At 44.5% G+C, this 19,682-nt stretch overlaps 1 protein-coding gene across 2 annotated transcripts; it reads left to right on the top strand.

Annotated features, from left to right (window-relative positions):
* Nucleotides 1–1,975: 1,975 nt before the first annotated feature.
* Nucleotides 1,976–19,558, top strand: LOC106606043 (RNA-binding protein 24). 2 transcript variants are annotated; one of them, XM_045697061.2, is made up of 4 exons: nt 1,976–2,384; nt 2,991–3,180; nt 4,179–4,233; nt 15,820–19,558. In XM_045697061.2, exons 1-4 carry the CDS (start codon nt 2,211–2,213, stop codon nt 16,175–16,177), a joined length of 777 nt encoding a protein of 258 aa, XP_045553017.1. In that variant the 5' UTR covers nt 1,976–2,210; the 3' UTR covers nt 16,178–19,558. The 2 variants fall into 2 exon arrangements, with proteins under 2 accessions (XP_045553017.1, XP_045553020.1); XM_045697064.2 differs by having other exon boundaries at nt 1,981–2,384; nt 2,991–3,114.
* Nucleotides 19,559–19,682: the final 124 nt, after the last annotated feature.

The raw sequence follows: 19,682 nt of genomic DNA on the forward strand, positions 1-19,682 counted from the left end.
TAGGGAGTAGGGTTGACTTGGAGCTGGTGAGAGACTAGTGGCTAGGGAGTAGGGAGTAGGGTTGACTTGGAGCTGGTGAGAGACTAGTGGCTAGGGAGTAGGGAGTAGGGTTGACTTGGAGCTGGTGAGAGACTAGTGGCTAGGGAGTAGGGAGTAGGGTTGACTTGGAGCTGGTGAGAGACTAGGGAGTAGGGTTGACTTGGAGCTGGTGAGAGACTAGGGAGTAGGGAGTAGGGTTGACCTGGAGCTGGTGAGAGACTAGTGGCTAGGGAGTAGGGAGTAGGGTTGACTTGGAGCTGGTGAGAGACTAGTGGCTAGGGAGTAGGGTTGACTTGGAGCTGGTGAGAGACTAGTGGCTAGGGAGTAGGGAGTAGGGTTGACTTGGAGCTGGTGAGAGACTAGGGAGTAGGGAGTAGGGTTGACCTGGAGCTGGTGAGAGACTAGTGGCTAGGGAGTAGGGAGTAGGGTTGACTTGGAGCTGGTGAGAGACTAGTGGCTAGGGAGTAGGGAGTAGGGTTGACTTGGAGCTGGTGAGAGACTAGTGGCTAGGGAGTAGGGAGTAGGGTTGACCTGGAGCTGGTGAGAGACTAGTGGCTACGGAGTAGGGAGTAGGGTTGACTTGGAGCTGGTGAGAGACTAGTGGCTAGGGAGTAGGGGCTAGGGAGTAGGGAGTAGGGTTGACCTGGAGCTGGTGAGAGACTAGGGAGTAGGGGCTAGGGAGTAGGGAGTAGGGTTGACCTGGAGCTGGTGAGAGACTAGGGAGTAGGGGCTAGGGAGTAGGGGCTAGGGAGTAGGGAGAATGGTTGATTTGGAGCCGGTGAGAGACTAGGGAGTAGGGGCTAGGGAGTAGGGGCTAGGGAGTAGGGGCTAGGGAGTAGGGAGAATGGTTGATTTGGAGCCAGTGAGAGACTAGGGAGTAGGGGCTAGGGAGTAGGGAGAATGGTTGATTTGGAGCCGGTGAGAGACTAGGGAGTAGGGGCTAGGGAGTAGGGAGAATGGTTGATTTGGAGCCGGTGAGAGACTAGGGAGTAGGGGCTAGGGAGTAGGGAGAATGGTTGATTTGGAGCCAGTGAGAGACTAGGGAGTAGGGGCTAGGGAGTAGGGGCTAGGGAGTAGGGAGAATGGTTGATTTGGAGCCGGTGAGAGACTAGGGAGTAGGGGCTAGGGAGTAGGGGCTAGGGAGTAGGGGCTAGGGAGTAGGGAGAATGGTTGATTTGGAGCCAGTGAGAGACTAGGGAGTAGGGGCTAGGGAGTAGGGAGAATGGTTGATTTGGAGCCGGTGAGAGACTAGGGAGTAGGGGCTAGGGAGTAGGGAGAATGGTTGATTTGGAGCCGGTGAGAGACTAGGGAGTAGGGGCTAGGGAGTAGGGAGAATGGTTGATTTGGAGCCAGTGAGAGACTAGGGAGTAGGGGCTAGGGAGTAGGGGCTAGGGAGTAGGGAGAATGGATGATTTGGAGCCGGTGAGAGACTAGTGCCTCGTTGTGGGAGTCAGTCAGCTGTCCATGTTGACCCCATAACGTGGTGTGACTCAACAGGTGTGTTTTGTGTGTCAGGGTCAAGCCAAGTGGTATCTGTTACTTCACCATCATGCAGAGCTACGGTGTGTGGATCAACATCAACAACATGCAGATATCTGACCCGGAACTATTAGTGGACCGCCAGCTCAGATTCATTACATAGTGTTTTTAGATTGGAGGAGATTATTTCATAGATTTACAGTAAATGGCAAGTGGGATATCAATAAATGAACGTTTTTTTCAAATAGAGTACAGTAATGTTTTACACGTGGGAATAGTCAAAAGCAATGTCAGACTGACGTGTTATTTGGGGTTCTGTATTGAAATGAGCTAATGTTTCGCGATCCTATGATCGAGGTCTGTTCATGTTTGGTCGGTGCCTGTGACCCTGTATGCCACAGAGGGAGGGCCCGGGAGAGAGCGTGTTCACGGCCCAGCCCCCTGGACGTGACAGCTGGCTGAAGCTGACTTAGACACCAGTGGTAACCATCTCCTAAGTTAAGCAGTGTCAAACTGAACTGAAGTTGGGGACGACTGGAAATCCGCGTCAAACAAGTGTCTGTTCAGTTCCAACGAAACCTACCTTAAATTAATCTTTCTAAATAGCCTGTGCTTTCACAGAGCTGACTGATCTCTGTGAGATTGCAAAAACATTCTATATAAAACATTGTTGCCTACCGCTTACCGCAGAAATGATGATGCACTCGTCTCAGAAAGACACAACCTACACAAAGATATTTGTAGGGGGTCTTCCATATCACACCACGGACTCCAGTCTCAGGAAATACTTCGAAGTGTTCGGTGATATCGACGAGGCTGTTGTTATAACAGACAGACAGACGGGCAAATCCAGAGGTTATGGATTCGTAAGTATTATAGATGTACATTTAAATGTCATTGTGATTGATTGATTGATAGATCGATCGACTGCGTAATTATTTTATGTCATGTTGTTAAATGCAGACATTATGGGTAGAATCTAAAATGTTTCCAGCACCAATATGTCTTAAATGAAAAAGGCTATCATTAGCCTATCCATAATGCATCTGATGTCACTTATTGATTCACACCATTTTGTATCCCATTTATGAACGGTCAGTGAATTGCATTGCATGAACAGTTCCTGAATGGACTAACCATTCTATTCTGCTAAGTATTCAGCTGAAGGTTAGGCGGGGTGTCTTTGGCTCAAGAGGCCCACGGTGATGTGATGTAATCATCCTAGAATTGCTGACTTGTGCTTCATAAACCATGTCTTTACCTTCAACTAATGAAGGGACATTTTTCTCTACACTTTCCTTATTCTGATTGTAATTCCCTCATGCTTTTCTTATTGGGACATGATTAATACTTCTAAATGAATTGTAGTTTAATGAACAACTTTAGCCAGCCTCCCCACTGAGTGAACATCTGATCAGTTCAGACAATGGAAACATGTATTTCTTTTTTATTCTTCCCTTTCCATCCCTCAGGTGACGATGGCAGACCGGGCGTCTGCGGACCGAGCCTGCAAGGACCCAAACCCCATCATCGACGGCCGGAAAGCCAATGTGAACCTGGCCTACCTGGGGGCCAAGCCCAGGGTCATGCAGCCAGGTGAGGGGATGGACGCGCTGGCGGAGGGCTGCGCCACACGTTTATTTCACAGCTTGGACGACCAAGGTGGCGTACAAACAATGACGAGCTGCTAAAACGAGCAAACTAACCACCTGCTTACAGTGTGTTAACACACGGTGTGTAACATGGTAGATGTGTAGCATGGTAGGTGTGTAACATGGTAGGTGTGTAACATGGTAGATGTGTAGCATGGTAGGTGTGTAACATGGTAGATGTGTAGCATGGTAGATGTGTAACATGGTAGGTGTGTAACATGGTAGATGTGTAACATGGTAGATGTGTAGCATGGTAGGTGTGTAACATGGTAGATGTGTAACATGGTAGATGTGTAGCATGGTAGGTGTGTAACATGGTAGATGTGTAGCATGGTAGATGTGTAACATGGTAGGTGTGTAACATGGTAGATGTGTAACATGGTAGATGTGTAGCATGGTAGGTGTGTAACATGGTAGATGTGTAGCATGGTAGATGTGTAACATGGTAGATGTGTAACATGGTAGGTGTGTAACATGGTAGGTGTGTAACATGGTAGATGTGTAACATGGTAGATGTGTAACATGGTAGATGTGTAACATGGTAGGTGTGTAACATGGTAGATGTGTAACATGGTAGATGTGTAGCATGGTAGATGTTGAACATGGTAGATGTGTAACATGGTAGATGTGTAACATGGTAGGTGTGTAACATGGTAGATGTGTAACATGGTAGATGTGTAGCATGGTAGGTGTGTAACATGGTAGATGTGTAACATGGGATTCAGATGAAGTGTACTGTAGTGGGGGGAACTAGCAGAAACAGTGAAGCTAGTGTGAATGAAGATACGTTATGATTAAAGTGTGTCTCCATTTTTACAGACACCAAATGTTTAAAATGTGTTTTTTTCCCTACCATTTACATGATCTATTAGTACTTGAGGAGTTACATTGGAAGCACTGATCACATTTGTTATAATGGAATTATAATGCATTTATAATATGTGTATGGTTCAAGCTTTAGATTGAAAAAATAACAGTAGAGTTAAAAACATCTTGTTCTTATTCTAGGTTTCTCATTTGGTGTTCCTCAAATCCATCCAGCGTTCATCCAGAGGCCTTATGGGTATGTTATGGCATAGTGATACTCCTTGTGTTGTTGGAAGTGTGTCATATTAAAACTATGTATTTCACTGCACCTGTCCAGTGTATGTGACAAGAACCTGTATTTTATTATTATTAACTTCTTTTACAGGGTAGAAAATGTTCAACTAGTGGAAGGTTGTAGAATTACCCTAACTTTCTCTAGATGTTCCAGAAATCCCGGTTAGAAGATTGGGACATTGGGAAAGTTACCAGAATTTTTCATCCCTAAACTAGTTGTAGAATATCATACTGTAACACCACCTGTTTTGTTCACAGCTGCTCATTTTGACTGATCTATGTGCCCGTTTCTATTCTTACCCGCAGTATCTAGTGATTTTCATCTTTAAAAAAATAGCTTGGATTGTAAAATGTAAGGTTTTCCTCCTCCAGAGTGGTGTAACTGTAAGCCACCGCCCATTCATTCTCTGTTGAGTGTAGAGGTGGGACTGTGTCTTGTGTGGTGTGCATCTCTGCTGTCATTCTTACATTCTAAAGTCTGAATCAAATTGTGACTGTAAACGTTATGTCACCAGTTGTCAATGTTGTCTGTCTCTCTCTGATCTGACAGGCTGGCTTACGGTTAAGAAACATTATCTGATGGAGGGACATGATGGTTTGAGGATGAATAACTGAGTCTGCCTTGGGCAGATCACTAAGGTCTTACCTTTATACTCTGACACACACAAACAAGCTCAAATGGTGATTAGATGCATGGAAGCTGTTTTTCTTTTCATTTTTCTGTTGCGGTTTTCCATAGTCCATAGATTGGTGTGTGTGCCTTTGTTTCAGTATGAAGTGGTTTTCAGCTTAACTGCGTGCTTCTCTTTACTTGCAGTGAGGGGAGGGGGGGGAGGGGGGGGGGGGGTCAGGAGCGGTGGATGAGGGGTATTTCTGCAGACTCTGAGAGTTTGGATATTTCAGATTTAACTTTGTCACGGGGTGTTGATTCTGATGTGGTTTTTACTTGGTTTTTAACGACTGATTGTGCTGTAGCCTGTGTTGTTTCCCCGTTCTTTAGTTAACAACGTTTTCATATGTTTTGTTGTTGACGGGGTTGATCACCAGTGTTGCTACGTGACTTGTCTTGGACCTTCCGGACCCCCCACGCAACAAAACAACTCTTGGCTTGCATGTCGGAGATCCTTTCCTACCTTTGGTTTTCTATACTGATGATGTTGTGGTTTCAGTTTTCTTTCTCAAATTAACCCATTGCTTCCTTCTGTAGCTCACATCATCTTCTTCTGTCTCTGTCCCTCCTGCTCATGACATAGACCAGGAACCAACTCAGTGAAAGATATTTGATGGCTAGAACTAAGGTTGCAAAGGCAGGGTATATATTACTGTAAACTTTCCAAGTTTATATTGGTATCTTTCAAGGATTTTATGTAATCTGTCACAAAACAGATTATCTCAGGTGTCTAATCATCTCTGGTCCTCTCTCCGGCCTTATCACAAGTCAAATATATTAAATCATTAAATAAGATGATTTTAAAACAGAAAATAGAATGACAAAGCTGTAAAACATTCTCCTAAATACAACCATCAAGTTAGTGAATATCACTGCTGGTTAAATACAAACCATCAAGTTAGTGAATATCACTGCTGGTTAAATACAAACCATCAAGTTAGTGAATATCACTGCTGGTTAAATACAACCATCAAGTTAGTGAATATCACTGCTGGTTAAATACAAACCATCAAGTTAGTGAATATCACTGCTGGTTAAATACAACCATCAAGTTAGTGAATATCACTGCTGGTTAAATACAACCATCAAGTTAGTGAATATCACTGCTGGTTAAATACAACCATCAAGTTAGTGAATATCACTGCTGGTTAAATACAACCATCAAGTTAGTGAATATCACTGCTGGTTAAATACAACCATCAAGTTAGTGAATATCACTGCTGGTTAAATACAACCATCAAGTTAGTGAATATCATTGGTGTTTATATTGAGAGTTTCAGCATGAAACGATTTGAGTTATTTTACTATGTCAACATGTATTTGTTGTCAACATGTATTTGTTGTCAACATGTATTTGTTGTCAATGTTTTGGAGTCAAACTGGTGGCAGGTGAGATAAAAGTCACTAGTTGGGAGAGTTGCAGAGGTAATTGAAAGTAATTCCGTTGTTGATTAGATGCTTTTTAAAAATTAATTAGGCAATTTTTATTTCAACCATATGGTCTATTTACTAGAAAATCATGGACAATATGGACACAGATATAACAAATGAATAACATATAATAAACAAATTCAAGTATAAATTACCAAAGTTACAATAGATTGCCATAGATTTTCTGTTAATTTACCAAAATTACTGAAGATTCCAGTAACTTTTGTAAATTACTGGTAGCTTTGCAACCCTAGCTAGAACTGTGAAGCCATAAACCACTGTAGAAATGTGTCCATATAGAGAAGAGAAAGAGTAGTGAGAATAATGGCGAGAGGAAGGATGGAATCGGAGAATGGTGTCACTACTGTGGGACACACGAGCCAGTATGTTTATAGTGTGGATGGATTTGTAATGGAGCCAGGCCACTCTACTGGAACAATACAGGGAATTGAGATGACTGAGAACACCCACAGCTCCAAAAGAAACTCATTTATTCAAACGGACATCCTGATCCACTCTGGTGTCTCTCTTCGGTGACCCAATATCTCATTTGTTTTAATACCAAAGGTCTGATACTCGTTCTCACTGAGTGTAAACTGACAGCAAATACCAAATCTAAGTAGCTTGTAGTGTGGAACATAGATGAATACTAACCAAGACATCCAAGTAGGATACAGAAGTTATAACCTTTACCATGTAAAACATCCAGCATATTTAAAAGGCATACATACAGCCAGTAAACATGGAGTGTAAACTGATCTCAGATAAGTCGTTTGCAGAGTGGTAGACTACTGGTCAGGCAGCAGCTGTTCACAGTGTTCTACACGGCTTCTCAAATTCCGCTGGAAAATAAGAGTGGCTCGGCGTGCCCTAAATAATGGATGTTGTAGACAGGGCCTTCGCTGGCTCCATCAGTCGCTCGCCCGCGGACAACAGGTGGGCTGCCTGAGACATGAGCCCGGGGGCCTGTGTGCCTCTGTTCTAGGGGATTACCCATGTGTCTCAGTGATTTACAAAGCACCTTTATTTAGCCCTGAACTTTCAACACAAAATGGCCGCCTGCCCTGTCGTCCTCCAACCAGAGGAAAGGTTAATGTCGATTGGACCAGTTTTAGCAGCAGCAGTAGGAGTAGGAGCTCTGCCTGTCCTCTGTGTCTTCTACAACTCTGTCTGTCCTCTGTGTCTTCTACAACTCTGTCTGTCCTCTGTGTCTTCTACAACTCTGTCTGTCCTCTGTGTCTTCTACAACACTGTCTGTCCTCTGTGTCTTCTACAACTCTGTCTGTCCTCTGTGTCTTCTACAACTCTGTCTGTCCTCTGTGTCTTCTACAACTCTGTCCTCTGTGTCTTCTACAACTCTGTCTGTCCTCTGTGTCTTCTACAACTCTGTCTGTCCTCTGTGTCTTCTACAACACTGTCTGTCCTCTGTGTCTTCTACAACTCTGTCTGTCCTCTGTGTCTTCTACAACTCTGTCTGTCCTCTGTGTCTTCTACAACTCTGTCTGTCCTCTGTGTCTTCTACAACTCTGTCTGTCCTCTGTGTCTTCTATAACTGTTTGACAGACAGGTTGACTCTGTTACAGTCATAGAGAGACAGACAGATGGACTCTGTTACAGTCATAGAGAGACAGACAGGTGGACTCTGTTACAGTCATAGAGAGACAGACAGGTGGACTCTGTTACAGTCATAGAGAGACAGACAGGTTGACTCTGTTACAGTCATAGAGAGACAGACAGGTGGACTCTGTTACAGTCATAGAGAGACAGACAGGTGGACTCTGTTACAGTCATAGAGAGACAGACAGGTGGACTCTGTTACAGTCATAGAGAGACAGACAGGTTGACTCTGTTACAGTCATAGAGAGACAGACAGGTGGACTCTGTTACAGTCATAGATTGACATTTACTCCTCTAGTGAGGTTTCCAAAATGTCAGTGTGTCTTTTACAAAGTAATGAACTCCCTCCAGTTTATGAAGAGGATTTGGAATTGGGCGACCTCTGACATTTACCACAGTTAGACCACACCACTCAACAGCTGATTTAACAACCCACCTGTAGCCTGTAATGAAGAAGACAGAGAAGACAGAGAAGAGAGAGAAGACAGAGAAGACAGAGAAGAGAGAGAAGATAGAGAAGACAGAGAAGAGAGAGAAGACAGAGGAAGGGAATAGTTATCCTCCAGAGTTGAAGGAGGTCATGCCATGTGCTGCTGTAGAAGAGAGAGAAAGAGAAGACAGAGAAGACAGAGAAGACAGAGAAGAGAGAGAAGACAGAGAAGAGAGAGAAGACAGAGGAAGGGAATAGTTATCCTCCAGAGTTGAAGGAGGTCATGCCATGTGCTGCTGTAGGAGAGAGAGAAGACAGAGAAGACAGAGGAAGGGAATAGTTATCCTCCAGAGTTGAAGGAGGTCATGCCATGTGCTGCTGTAGGAGAGAGAGAAGAGAGAGAAGACAGAGAAGACAGAGAAGAGAGAGAAGACAGAGGAAGGGAATAGTTATCCTCCAGAGTTGAAGGAGGTCATGCCATGTGCTGCTGTAGGAGAGAGAGAAGACAGAGAAGACAGAGAAGACAGAGGAAGGGAATAGTTATCCTCCAGAGTTGAAGGAGGTCATGCCATGTGCTGCTGTAGGAGAGAGAGAAGACAGAGAAGACAGAGGAAGGGAATAGTTATCCTCCAGAGTTGAAGGAGGTCATGCCATGTGCTGCTGTAGGAGAGAGAGAAGACAGAGAAGACAGAGAAGACAGAGGAAGGGAATAGTTATCCTCCAGAGTTGAAGGAGGTCATGCCATGTGCTGCTGTAGGAGAGAGAGAAGACAGAGAAGACAGAGGAAGGGAATAGTTATCCTCCAGAGTTGAAGGAGGTCATGCCATGTGCTGCTGTAGGAGAGAGAGAAGATAGAGGAAGGGAATAGTTATTCTCCAGAGTTGAAGGAGGTCATGCCATGTGCTGCTGTAGGAGAGAGAGAAGACAGAGAAGAGAGAGAAGACAGAGAAGACAGAGGAAGGGAATAGTTATCCTCCAGAGTTGAAGGAGGTCATGCCATGTGCTGCTGTAGGAGAGAGAGAAGACAGAGGAAGGGAATAGTTATCCTCCAGAGTTGAAGGAGGTCATGCCATGTGCTGCTGTAGGAGAGAGAGAAGACAGAGAAGACAGAGAAGACAGAGGAAGGGAATAGTTATCCTCCAGAGTTGAAGGAGGTCATGCCATGTGCTGCTGTAGGAGAGAGAGAAGACAGAGGAAGGGAATAGTTATCCTCCAGAGTTGAAGGAGGTCATGCCATGTGCTGCTGTAGGAGAGAGAGAAGAGAGAGAAGACAGAGAAGACAGAGGAAGGGAATGGTTATCCTCCAGAGTTGAAGGAGGTCATGCCATGTGCTGCTGTAGGAGAGAGAGAAGACAGAGGAAGGGAATAGTTATCCTCCAGAGTTGAAGGAGGTCATGCCATGTGCTGCTGTAGGAGAGAGAGGAGCTCAGCTTGTCCTTTAGTGATGACAAGAGGAGAAAAAATAGCCTCCAGCCTCTCCTGTCACTCTCCCAGACGTGTGTGCGTGTGCGTATGTGTGTATGTGTGTGTGCGTGCGTGCATATGTGTGTGTGCGTGTGTGTGTGTATGACACATCTTAGGACAGTTTTAACACCTGGTCTCTGTTTGCTGGAGGTGACTGACGCTCAGAGTGGAAATAGGGCCAAATCTGCCCAGATACACAGGCTTGGATCACTCCATTTATACCCTCTCTCTCTGTCTCTCTGTCTCTCTATGTCTGTCTGTCTCTCTCTGTCTCTCTATGTCTGTCTGTCTCTCTCTCTGTCTCTCTGTCTCTCTATGTCTGTCTGTCTCTCTCTCTGTCTCTCTATGTCTGTCTGTCTGTCTGTCTCTCTGTCTCTCTGTCTCTCTATGTCTGTCTCTCTCTCTCTCTCTCTCTCTCCCTCTGTCTCTCTGTCTCTCTGTCTCTCTATGTCTGTCTGTCTCCCTCTCTGTCTCTCTGTCTCTCTCTCTCTCCCTCTGTCTCTCTCTCTTTCTCTCTCTGTCTCTCTCTGTCTCTGTCTCTCTGTCTCTCTCTCTGTCTGTCTGTCTCTCTCTGTCTCTCTCTCTCTCTCTCTGTCTCTCTCTCTCTCCCTCTGTCTCTCTCTCTTTCTCTCTCTGTCTCTCTCTGTCTCTCTCTGTCTCTCTCTCTCTCCCCATCGTGCTCTTCCAATAATAAACATATTTATATCTAGTCAACCATAGGGTCTGGAGTTCAACAATACACCTGGATTCATTAGAAATGAATGTACACCACTATTCACTATAGGATGGATTGTTCATAATGTTACTGGTCGCCGTACTCACACAATAGCACTTATCCAAGCTCTATTCACTAGTACTCATAGCAGGACAGAGAGTCATTTTACAAAAATATTTACAACAATAATATTACAAAACTAAAGTATGTCATTTAATAATAGAAAATGTTGAAGTGTGAACCTTCATACTCCGTCTGTCTCTCTGCCACATGCTGCCACGTTTTCATTTTCTTTTGTGAGGCTTCTGTCATTTTAGTGGACTGTTTATCTGCGTTTGAGGACTTACCGTGTGTGGGCATGTGGTGTGTGGTGTTGGACTGATTGTATGTTGACTGGGATAAGTTGAGTTGCAGTTCTTTCTTGATGTGTTGTGGTGCTGTGCGATCAGCTGGCATTGTGAGAGAACCCTCGTTCAGACACAGAGGGCTGGCCGGTCTGTCTTCTCTAATGCCTAATTAAAGGATGAGGATTCCTGAGCTTCAGACAGAGCTGCTCTGGTTTCATGATGATTCCTGAGCTTCAGACAGAGCTGCTCTGGTTTCATGATGATTCCTGAGCTTCAGACAGAGCTGTCTGGTTTCATGATGATTCCTGAGCTTCAGACAGAGCTGTCTGGTTTCATGATGATTCCTGAGCTTCAGACAGAGCTGTCTGGTTTCATGATGATTCCTGAGCTTCAGACAGACCTGTCTGGTTTCATGATGATTCCTGAGCTTCAGGCAGAGCTGTCTGGTTTCATGATGATTCCTGAGCTTCAGACAGAGCTGTCTGGTTTCATGATGATTCCTGAGCTTCAGACAGAGCTGTCTGGTTTCATGATGATTCCTGAGCTTCAGACAGAGCTGTCTGGTTTCATGATGATTCCTGAGCTTCAGACAGAGCTGTCTGGTTTCATGATGATTCCTGAGCTTCAGACAGAGCTGCTCTGGTTTCATGATGATTCCTGAGCTTCAGACAGAGCTGTCTGGTTTCATGATGATTCCTGAGCTTCAGACAGAGCTGTCTGGTTTCATGATGATTCCTGAGCTTCAGACAGAGCTGCTCTGGTTTCATGATGATTCCTGGGCTTCAGGCAGAGCTGCTCTGGTTTCATGATGATTCCTGAGCTTCAGACAGAGCTGCTCTGGTTTCATGATGATTCCTGAGCTTCAGACAGAGCTGTCTGGTTTCATGAGGATTCCTGAGCTTCAGACAGAGCTGCTCTGGTTTCATGATGATTCCTGAGCTTCAGACAGAGCTGTCTGGTTTCATGATGATTCCTGAGCTTCAGACAGAGCTGTCTGGTTTCATGATGATTCCTGAGCTTCAGACAGAGCTGTCTGGTTTCATGATGATTCCTGAGCTTCAGACAGAGCTGTCTGGTTTCATGATGATTCCTGAGCTTCAGACAGAGCTGTCTGGTTTCATGATGATTCCTGAGCTTCAGACAGAGCTGCTCTGGTTTCATGATGATTCCTGAGCTTCAGACAGAGCTGTCTGGTTTCATGATGATTCCTGAGCTTCAGACAGAGCTGTCTGGTTTCATGATGATTCCTGAGCTTCAGACAGAGCTGCTCTGGTTTCATGATGATTCCTGGGCTTCAGGCAGAGCTGCTCTGGTTTCATGATGATTCCTGAGCTTCAGACAGAGCTGCTCTGGTTTCATGATGATTCCTGAGCTTCAGACAGAGCTGTCTGGTTTCATGATGATTCCTGAGCTTCAGACAGAGCTGCTCTGGTTTCATGATGATTCCTGAGCTTCAGACAGAGCTGTCTGGTTTCATGATGATTCCTGAGCTTCAGACAGAGCTGTCTGGTTTCATGATGATTCCTGAGCTTCAGACAGAGCTGTCTGGTTTCATGATGATTCCTGAGCTTCAGGCAGAGCTGTCTGGTTTCATGATGATTCCTGAGCTTCAGACAGAGCTGTCTGGTTTCATGATGATTCCTGAGCTTCAGACAGAGCTGTCTGGTTTCATGATGATTCCTGAGCTTCAGGCAGAGCTGTCTGGTTTCATGATGATTCCTGAGCTTCAGACAGAGCTGTCTGGTTTCATGATGATTCCTGAGCTTCAGGCAGAGCTGTCTGGTTTCATGATGATTCCTGAGCTTCAGGAAGAGCTGTCTGGTTTCATGATGATTCCTGAGCTTCAGGCAGAGCTGTCTGGTTTCATGATGATTCCTGAGCTTCAGGCAGAGCTGTCTGGTTTCATGATGATTCCTGAGCTTCAGTCAGAGCTGCTCTGGTTTCATGATGATTCCTGAGCTTCAGTCAGAGCTGCTCTGGTTTCATGATGATTCCTGAGCTTCAGACAGAGCTGTCTGGTTTCATGATGATTCCTGAGCTTCAGGCAGAGCTGCTCTGGTTTCATGATGATTCCTGAGCTTCAGTCAGAGATGCTCTGGTTTCATGATGATTCCTGAGCTTCAGACAGAGCTGCTCTGGTTTCATGATGATTCCTGAGCTTCAGACAGAGCTGCTCTGGTTTCATGATGATTCCTGAGCTTCAGGCAGAGCTGTCTGGTTTCATGATTATTCCTGAACTTCAGACAGAGCTGTCTGGTTTCATGATGATTCCTGAGCTTCAGACAGAGCTGCTCTGGTTTCATGATGATTCCTGAGCTTCAGACAGAGCTGTCTGGTTTCATGATGATTCCTGAGCTTCAGACAGAGCTGTCTGGTTTCATGATGATTCCTGAGCTTCAGGCAGAGCTGTCTGGTTTCATGATGATTCCTGAGCTTCAGGCAGAGCTGTCTGGTTTCATGATGATTCCTGAACTTCAGGCAGAGCTGTCTGGTTTCATGATGATTCCTGAGCTTCAGGCAGAGCTGTCTGGTTTCATGATTATTCCTGAGCTTCAGACAGAGCTGTCTGGTTTCATGATGATTCCTGAGCTTCAGGCAGAGCTGTCTGGTTTCATGATGATTCCTGAGCTTCAGGAAGAGCTGTCTGGTTTCATGATGATTCCTGAGCTTCAGGCAGAGCTGTCTGGTTTCATGATGATTCCTGAGCTTCAGGCAGAGCTGTCTGGTTTCATGATGATTCCTGAGCTTCAGTCAGAGCTGCTCTGGTTTCATGATGATTCCTGAGCTTCAGTCAGAGCTGCTCTGGTTTCATGATGATTCCTGAGCTTCAGACAGAGCTGTCTGGTTTCATGATGATTCCTGAGCTTCAGGCAGAGCTGCTCTGGTTTCATGATGATTCCTGAGCTTCAGTCAGAGCTGCTCTGGTTTCATGATGATTCCTGAGCTTCAGACAGAGCTGTCTGGTTTCATGATGATTCCTGAGCTTCAGGCAGAGCTGTCTGGTTTCATGATGATTCCTGAGCTTCAGTCAGAGCTGCTCTGGTTTCATGATGATTCCTGAGCTTCAGTCAGAGCTGCTCTGGTTTCATGATGATTCCTGAGCTTCAGACAGAGCTGTCTGGTTTCATGATGATTCCTGAGCTTCAGGCAGAGCTGCTCTGGTTTCATGATGATTCCTGAGCTTCAGTCAGAGCTGCTCTGGTTTCATGATGATTCCTGAGCTTCAGACAGAGCTGTCTGGTTTCATGATGATTCCTGAGCTTCAGGCAGAGCTGTCTGGTTTCATGATGATTCCTGAGCTTCAGGAAGAGCTGTCTGGTTTCATGATGATTCCTGAGCTTCAGGCAGAGCTGTCTGGTTTCATGATGATTCCTGAGCTTCAGGAAGAGCTGTCTGGTTTCATGATGATTCCTGAGCTTCAGGCAGAGCTGTCTGGTTTCATGATGATTCCTGAGCTTCAGGCAGAGCTGTCTGGTTTCATGATGATTCCTGAGCTTCAGTCAGAGCTGCTCTGGTTTCATGATGATTCCTGAGCTTCAGTCAGAGCTGCTCTGGTTTCATGATGATTCCTGAGCTTCAGACAGAGCTGTCTGGTTTCATGATGATTCCTGAGCTTCAGGCAGAGCTGCTCTGGTTTCATGATGATTCCTGAGCTTCAGTCAGAGCTGCTCTGGTTTCATGATGATTCCTGAGCTTCAGACAGAGCTGCTCTGGTTTCATGATGATTCCTGAGCTTCAGGCAGAGCTGCTCTGGTTTCATGATGATTCCTGAGCTTCAGACAGAGCTGTCTGGTTTCATGATGATTCCTGAGCTTCAGACAGAGCTGCTCTGGTTTCATGATGATTCCTGAGCTTCAGACAGAGCTGTCTGGTTTCATGATGATTCCTGAGCTTCAGACAGAGCTGTCTGGTTTCATGATGATTCCTGAGCTTCAGGCAGAGCTGCTCTGGTTTCATGATGATTCCTGAGCTTCAGACAGAGCTTTCTGGTTTCATGATGATTCCTGAGCTTCAGGCAGAGCTGCTCTGGTTTCATGATGATTCCTGAGCTTCAGACAGAGCTGCTCTGGTTTCATGATGATTTCTGAGCTTCAGACAGAGCTGCTCTGGTTTCATGATGATTCCTGAGCTTCAGGCAGAGCTGTCTGGTTTCATGATGATTCCTGAGCTTCAGACAGAGCTGCTCTGGTTTCATGATGATTCCTGATCTTCAGACAGAGCTGCTCTGGTTTCATGATGATTCCTGAGCTTCAGACAGAGCTGCTCTGGTTTCATGTTGATTCCTGAGCTTCAGACAGAGCTGCTCTCGTTTCATGATGATTCCTGAGCTTCAGGCAGAGCTGCTCTGGTTTCATGATGATTCCTGAGCTTCAGACAGAGCTGCTCTGGTTTCATGATGATTCCTGAGCTTCAGACAGAGCTGCTCTGGTTTCATGATGATTCCTGAGCTTCAGACAGAGCTGCTCTGGTTTCATGTTGATTCCTGAGCTTCAGACAGAGCTGCTCTCGTTTCATGATGATTCCTGAGCTTCAGGCAGAGCTGCTCTGGTTTCATGATGATTCCTGAGCTTCAGACAGAGCTGCTCTGGTTTCATGATGATTCCTGAGCTTCAGACAGAGCTGCTCTGGTTTCATGATGATTCCTGAGCTTCAGACAGAGCTGTTCTGCTTTCCTTTTGGCTTGAAACCTTCTCTTTTTTTACCCAGGGTTCCATTGGGTGGTGTTGCTGTGTTAATGAAATGAGGACTGGGTTGACGTTGTTTTGTCTTTGTGACGCCTGCTTTCCTGTGTTCCTGAGCTCGGTTTCAGTGTGTGTCCCAGATTGCTGAGTGGCTCTGTCTGTCCTCTGACCTTTGACATCTTTGTCCTGCAGGATCCCAGCCCACTACGTCTACCCCCAGGCCTTTATGCAGCCAAGCACCATGGTCATCCCTCACAGCATGCAGTCGCCCGCCGCCACCGCCTCTGCCGCCTCCTCCCCGTATCTCGACTACACCGGAGCAGCCTACGCCCAGTACTCAGCCGCAGCTGCCAGCGCCGCGGCCGCCGCTGCCTACGAGCAGTACCCGTACGCAGCCTCCCCGGCCCCTGCGGGCTACATGGCTGCAGCAGGGTATGGTTATGCGGTCCAGCAGCCCCTAGGAGCCGCAGCCACCCCAGGAGCAGCCGCTGCAGCTGCAGCCTTCGCCCAGTACCAGCCTCAGCAGCTTCAGGCAGACCGCATGCAGTAACTGACCACAACTACTACTATTACTGAGCCTGGATAACAGAGGTGGGGGGAGAGTGTGAGGAGGGGGGGATGAAGAGTGGAGTGGGGGTCATCAATCCTTGGCTTTAGAACATGCAGCGCTGCTACCAAAAGAGCCTGAAGAGAATCATCTCATAACTGAAGAGAATCATCTGGATAACAGAGGTGGGGGGAGAGTGTGAGGAGGGGGGGATGAAGAGTGGAGTGGGGGTCATCAACCCTTGGCTTTAGAACATGCAGCGCTGCTACCAAAAGAGCCTGAAGAGAATCATCTCATAACTGAAGAGAATCATCTCATAACTGAAGAGAATCATCTCATAACTAAAGAGAATAGTTACTTCGTTATTCAAATATCATCAGTGTTGTCATCACTAAAGTATTGTTTTTTGTTGTTGTCATTATATCAGAAATATTTAATATTTATTCATCAGGACAAATATCTAGAATTAGTATTTAAGATATGACCTCATAACCAACCTTTAAGTTTAAGTTAATAATTTTAAGTAGATTAAATGTGTGATTTTGTACAACTTTCACAAGTGCACTGAAGTCTAATCAGGTATTTTCCCCTCAAATTTCATAAACAAGATGGTCAAACCAAAAACACTATTGGTCACTTTTCACCTTTAATACTTTTAGACCTGCATTTTGAACTATGCAATTTGAACTTGTAAAAGATATTTTGTGAAATATGTCTTCTACAAATATATATATACAGTTGAAGTCAGAAGTTTACATACACTTAGGTTGGAGTCATTAAAACTCTGTTTCAACCACTCCACTAAGTTCTTGTAGCAAACCATAGTTTTGGCAAGTTGGTTAGGACATCTACTTTGTGCATGACACAAGTAATTGTTCCAACAATTGTTTACAGACAGATTATTACACTTATAATTCACTGTATCACAATTCCAGTGGGTCAATAGTTCACATACACTAAGTTGACTGTACCTTTAAACAGCCTGGAAAATTCCAGAAAAGGATGTCATGGCTTTAGAAGCTTCTGATAGGCTAATTGACATAATTTGAGTCATTGGAGGTGTACCTGTGGATGTATTTCAAGGCCTACCTTCAAACTCACTGCCTCTTTGCTTGACATCATGGGAAAATCTAAAGAAATCAGCCAAGACCTCAGAAAAAATAATTGTACACCTCAACCTTCCAAAGGCCTGAAGGTACCACGTTCATCTGTACAAACAATAGTACGCAAGTATAAACACCATGGGACCACGCAGCCGTCATACCGCTCAGGAAGGAGACGCGTTCTGTCTCCTAGAGATGAACGTACTTTGGTGCGAAAAGTGCAAATCAATCCCAGAACAACAGCAAAGGACCTTGTGAAGATGCTGGAGGAAACAGGTACAAAAGTATCTATATCCACAGTAAAACAACTCCTATATCGACATAACCTGAAAGGCCGCTCAGCAAGGAAGAAGCCACTGCTCCAAAACCACCATAAAAAAGCCAGACTACGGTTTGCAACTGCACATGGGGACAAGATTGTACTTTTTGGAAAAATGTCCTCTGGACTGATGAAATAAAAATAGAACTGTTTGGCCATAATGACCATCGTTATGTTTGGAGGAAAAAGGGGGAGACTTGCAACCCGAAGAACACCATCCCAACCGTGAAGCACGGGGTGGCAGCATCATGTTGTGGGGGTGTTTTGCTGCAGGAGGGACTGGTGCACTTCACAAACTAAATGGCATCATGAGGATGGAAAATTACGTAGATATATTGAAGCAACATCTCAAGACATCAGTCAGGAAGATAAAGCTTGGTTGCAAATGGGTCTTCCAAATAGACAATGACCCCAAGCATACTTCCAAAGTTGTGGCAAAATGGCTTAAGGACAACAAAGTCAAGGTATTGGAGTGGCCATCACAAAGCCCTGACCTCAATCCCATAGATAATTTGTGGGCAGAACTGAAAAAGCGTGTGCGAGCAAGGAGGCCTACAAACCTGACTCAGTTACACCAGCTCTGTCACGAGGAATGGGCCAAAATTCACCCAACTTATTGTGGGAAGCTTTTGGAAAGCTACCTGAAACGTTTGACCCAAGTTAAACAATTTAAAGGCAATGCTACCAAATACTAATTGAGTGTATGTAAACTTCTGACCAACTGGGAATGCGATGAAAGAAATAAAAGCTGAAATAAATCATTCTCTCTGCTATTTTTCTGACATTTCACATTCTTAAAATAACATGGTGATCCTAACTGACCTAAAACAGGGAATTTTTACTTGGATTAAATGTCAGGAATTGTGAAAAACTGAGTTTAAATGTATTTGGCTAAGGTGTATGTAAACTTCCAACTTCAACTGTATATAATAATGTTACTATAATAATGTTTGAACCTATGCAGAACAGTGACGTAGAGGAGTGATGTTAGCTGTCTGTCCTGTGTTCCTATGAGGGTCAGATCAGATCCAGTGAGGGCAGGACAGAAGAGAACAGCTACTGGCCTGAAGCTGCAGCTTTTCCTGTCTATAGAAGCTGCTCCTCTCTCTATGTTCATTGTTGGAGCACCAGCTACCACACACACACACACACACACACACACACACACACACACACACACACACACACACACACACACACACACACACACACACACACACACACACACACACACACACACACACACAGAGCAACAGAGCGGAATGTGGAGCTTTTATATTATAGAATGTTTTTCCTAATGTGCCTTAAAATATTGGTATTTGGAAAATATTTAGGTATCTTTTAATTAGAAAAGACAGATTTGCACCCTTTAGATAAGAGTCAGGGAGTAGGACTGTATTGAATAAATAATGTGTTCATGTTATATTAGAGGTATGTTCTGCTGAGATATTCACATTGTTATTGTCAGGTATGTACTATAGCTACAATGATAATTAGGACTTTTATAAAACCTAAATATAACGGCATGAAGGAAACCTTTTCTTTATCTATACAACCTATTTTCTTGTTATTTTGTAGATATCTTTCTCTTTGTAATGTGTTCGGACAACGATAGAGAAACTTTACAGTATAAACTATTAGATATACATTATAATACTCTCTATCCTTAAAAACATTGTTTTTTACATTTTATTTCCATAGCTAAGAGTTTGTTATTAACTTTGTGAGATTGACTGTTTTACAATGTTGGGAACTTTTTATACTTGAACTGTTTCTTACAAAGGAATATGTTAACACACGCTATATCTTTTAAAGAAGAATACTGTGAATATCACTGGACATAAACTACCAAGTCTCTCAGAGATTCCAGTACAATATTCTATTTATCTTGCCTTTTCAAATGTGTTGTTCTGCAAATACAATCATTCATTTAATTAGATTAAATAAACAGCCTTTTAGCTACTTATATTCGTATTGTAGTTTTTACATAATTACACAACTGACAGAAAGCAGTTCACTGTACATCAACCAAGTCTGACCTGCTGGTGCACATCTTTCTGTCCAACACATTCAACACCTCATCAGC

Source organism: Salmo salar, chromosome 02 (assembly GCF_965601325.2).
Source record: "Salmo salar chromosome 02, fSalSal1, whole genome shotgun sequence".
NCBI lineage: Eukaryota > Metazoa > Chordata > Actinopteri > Salmoniformes > Salmonidae > Salmo > Salmo salar.

Excerpts from the sequence above, each read along its gene's own strand:
- LOC106606043 (XM_045697061.2), top strand. The coding sequence starts at position 2,211 with ATGATGATGCACTCGTCTCAGAAAGACACAACCTACACAAAGATATTT. Across the intron at positions 3,181-4,178 it reads TCACAGCTTGGACGACCAAG|GTTTCTCATTTGGTGTTCCT; the intron begins GTGGCGTACAAA and ends TTCTTATTCTAG. Across the intron at positions 4,234-15,819 it reads TTCATCCAGAGGCCTTATGG|GATCCCAGCCCACTACGTCT; the intron begins GTATGTTATGGC and ends TTTGTCCTGCAG.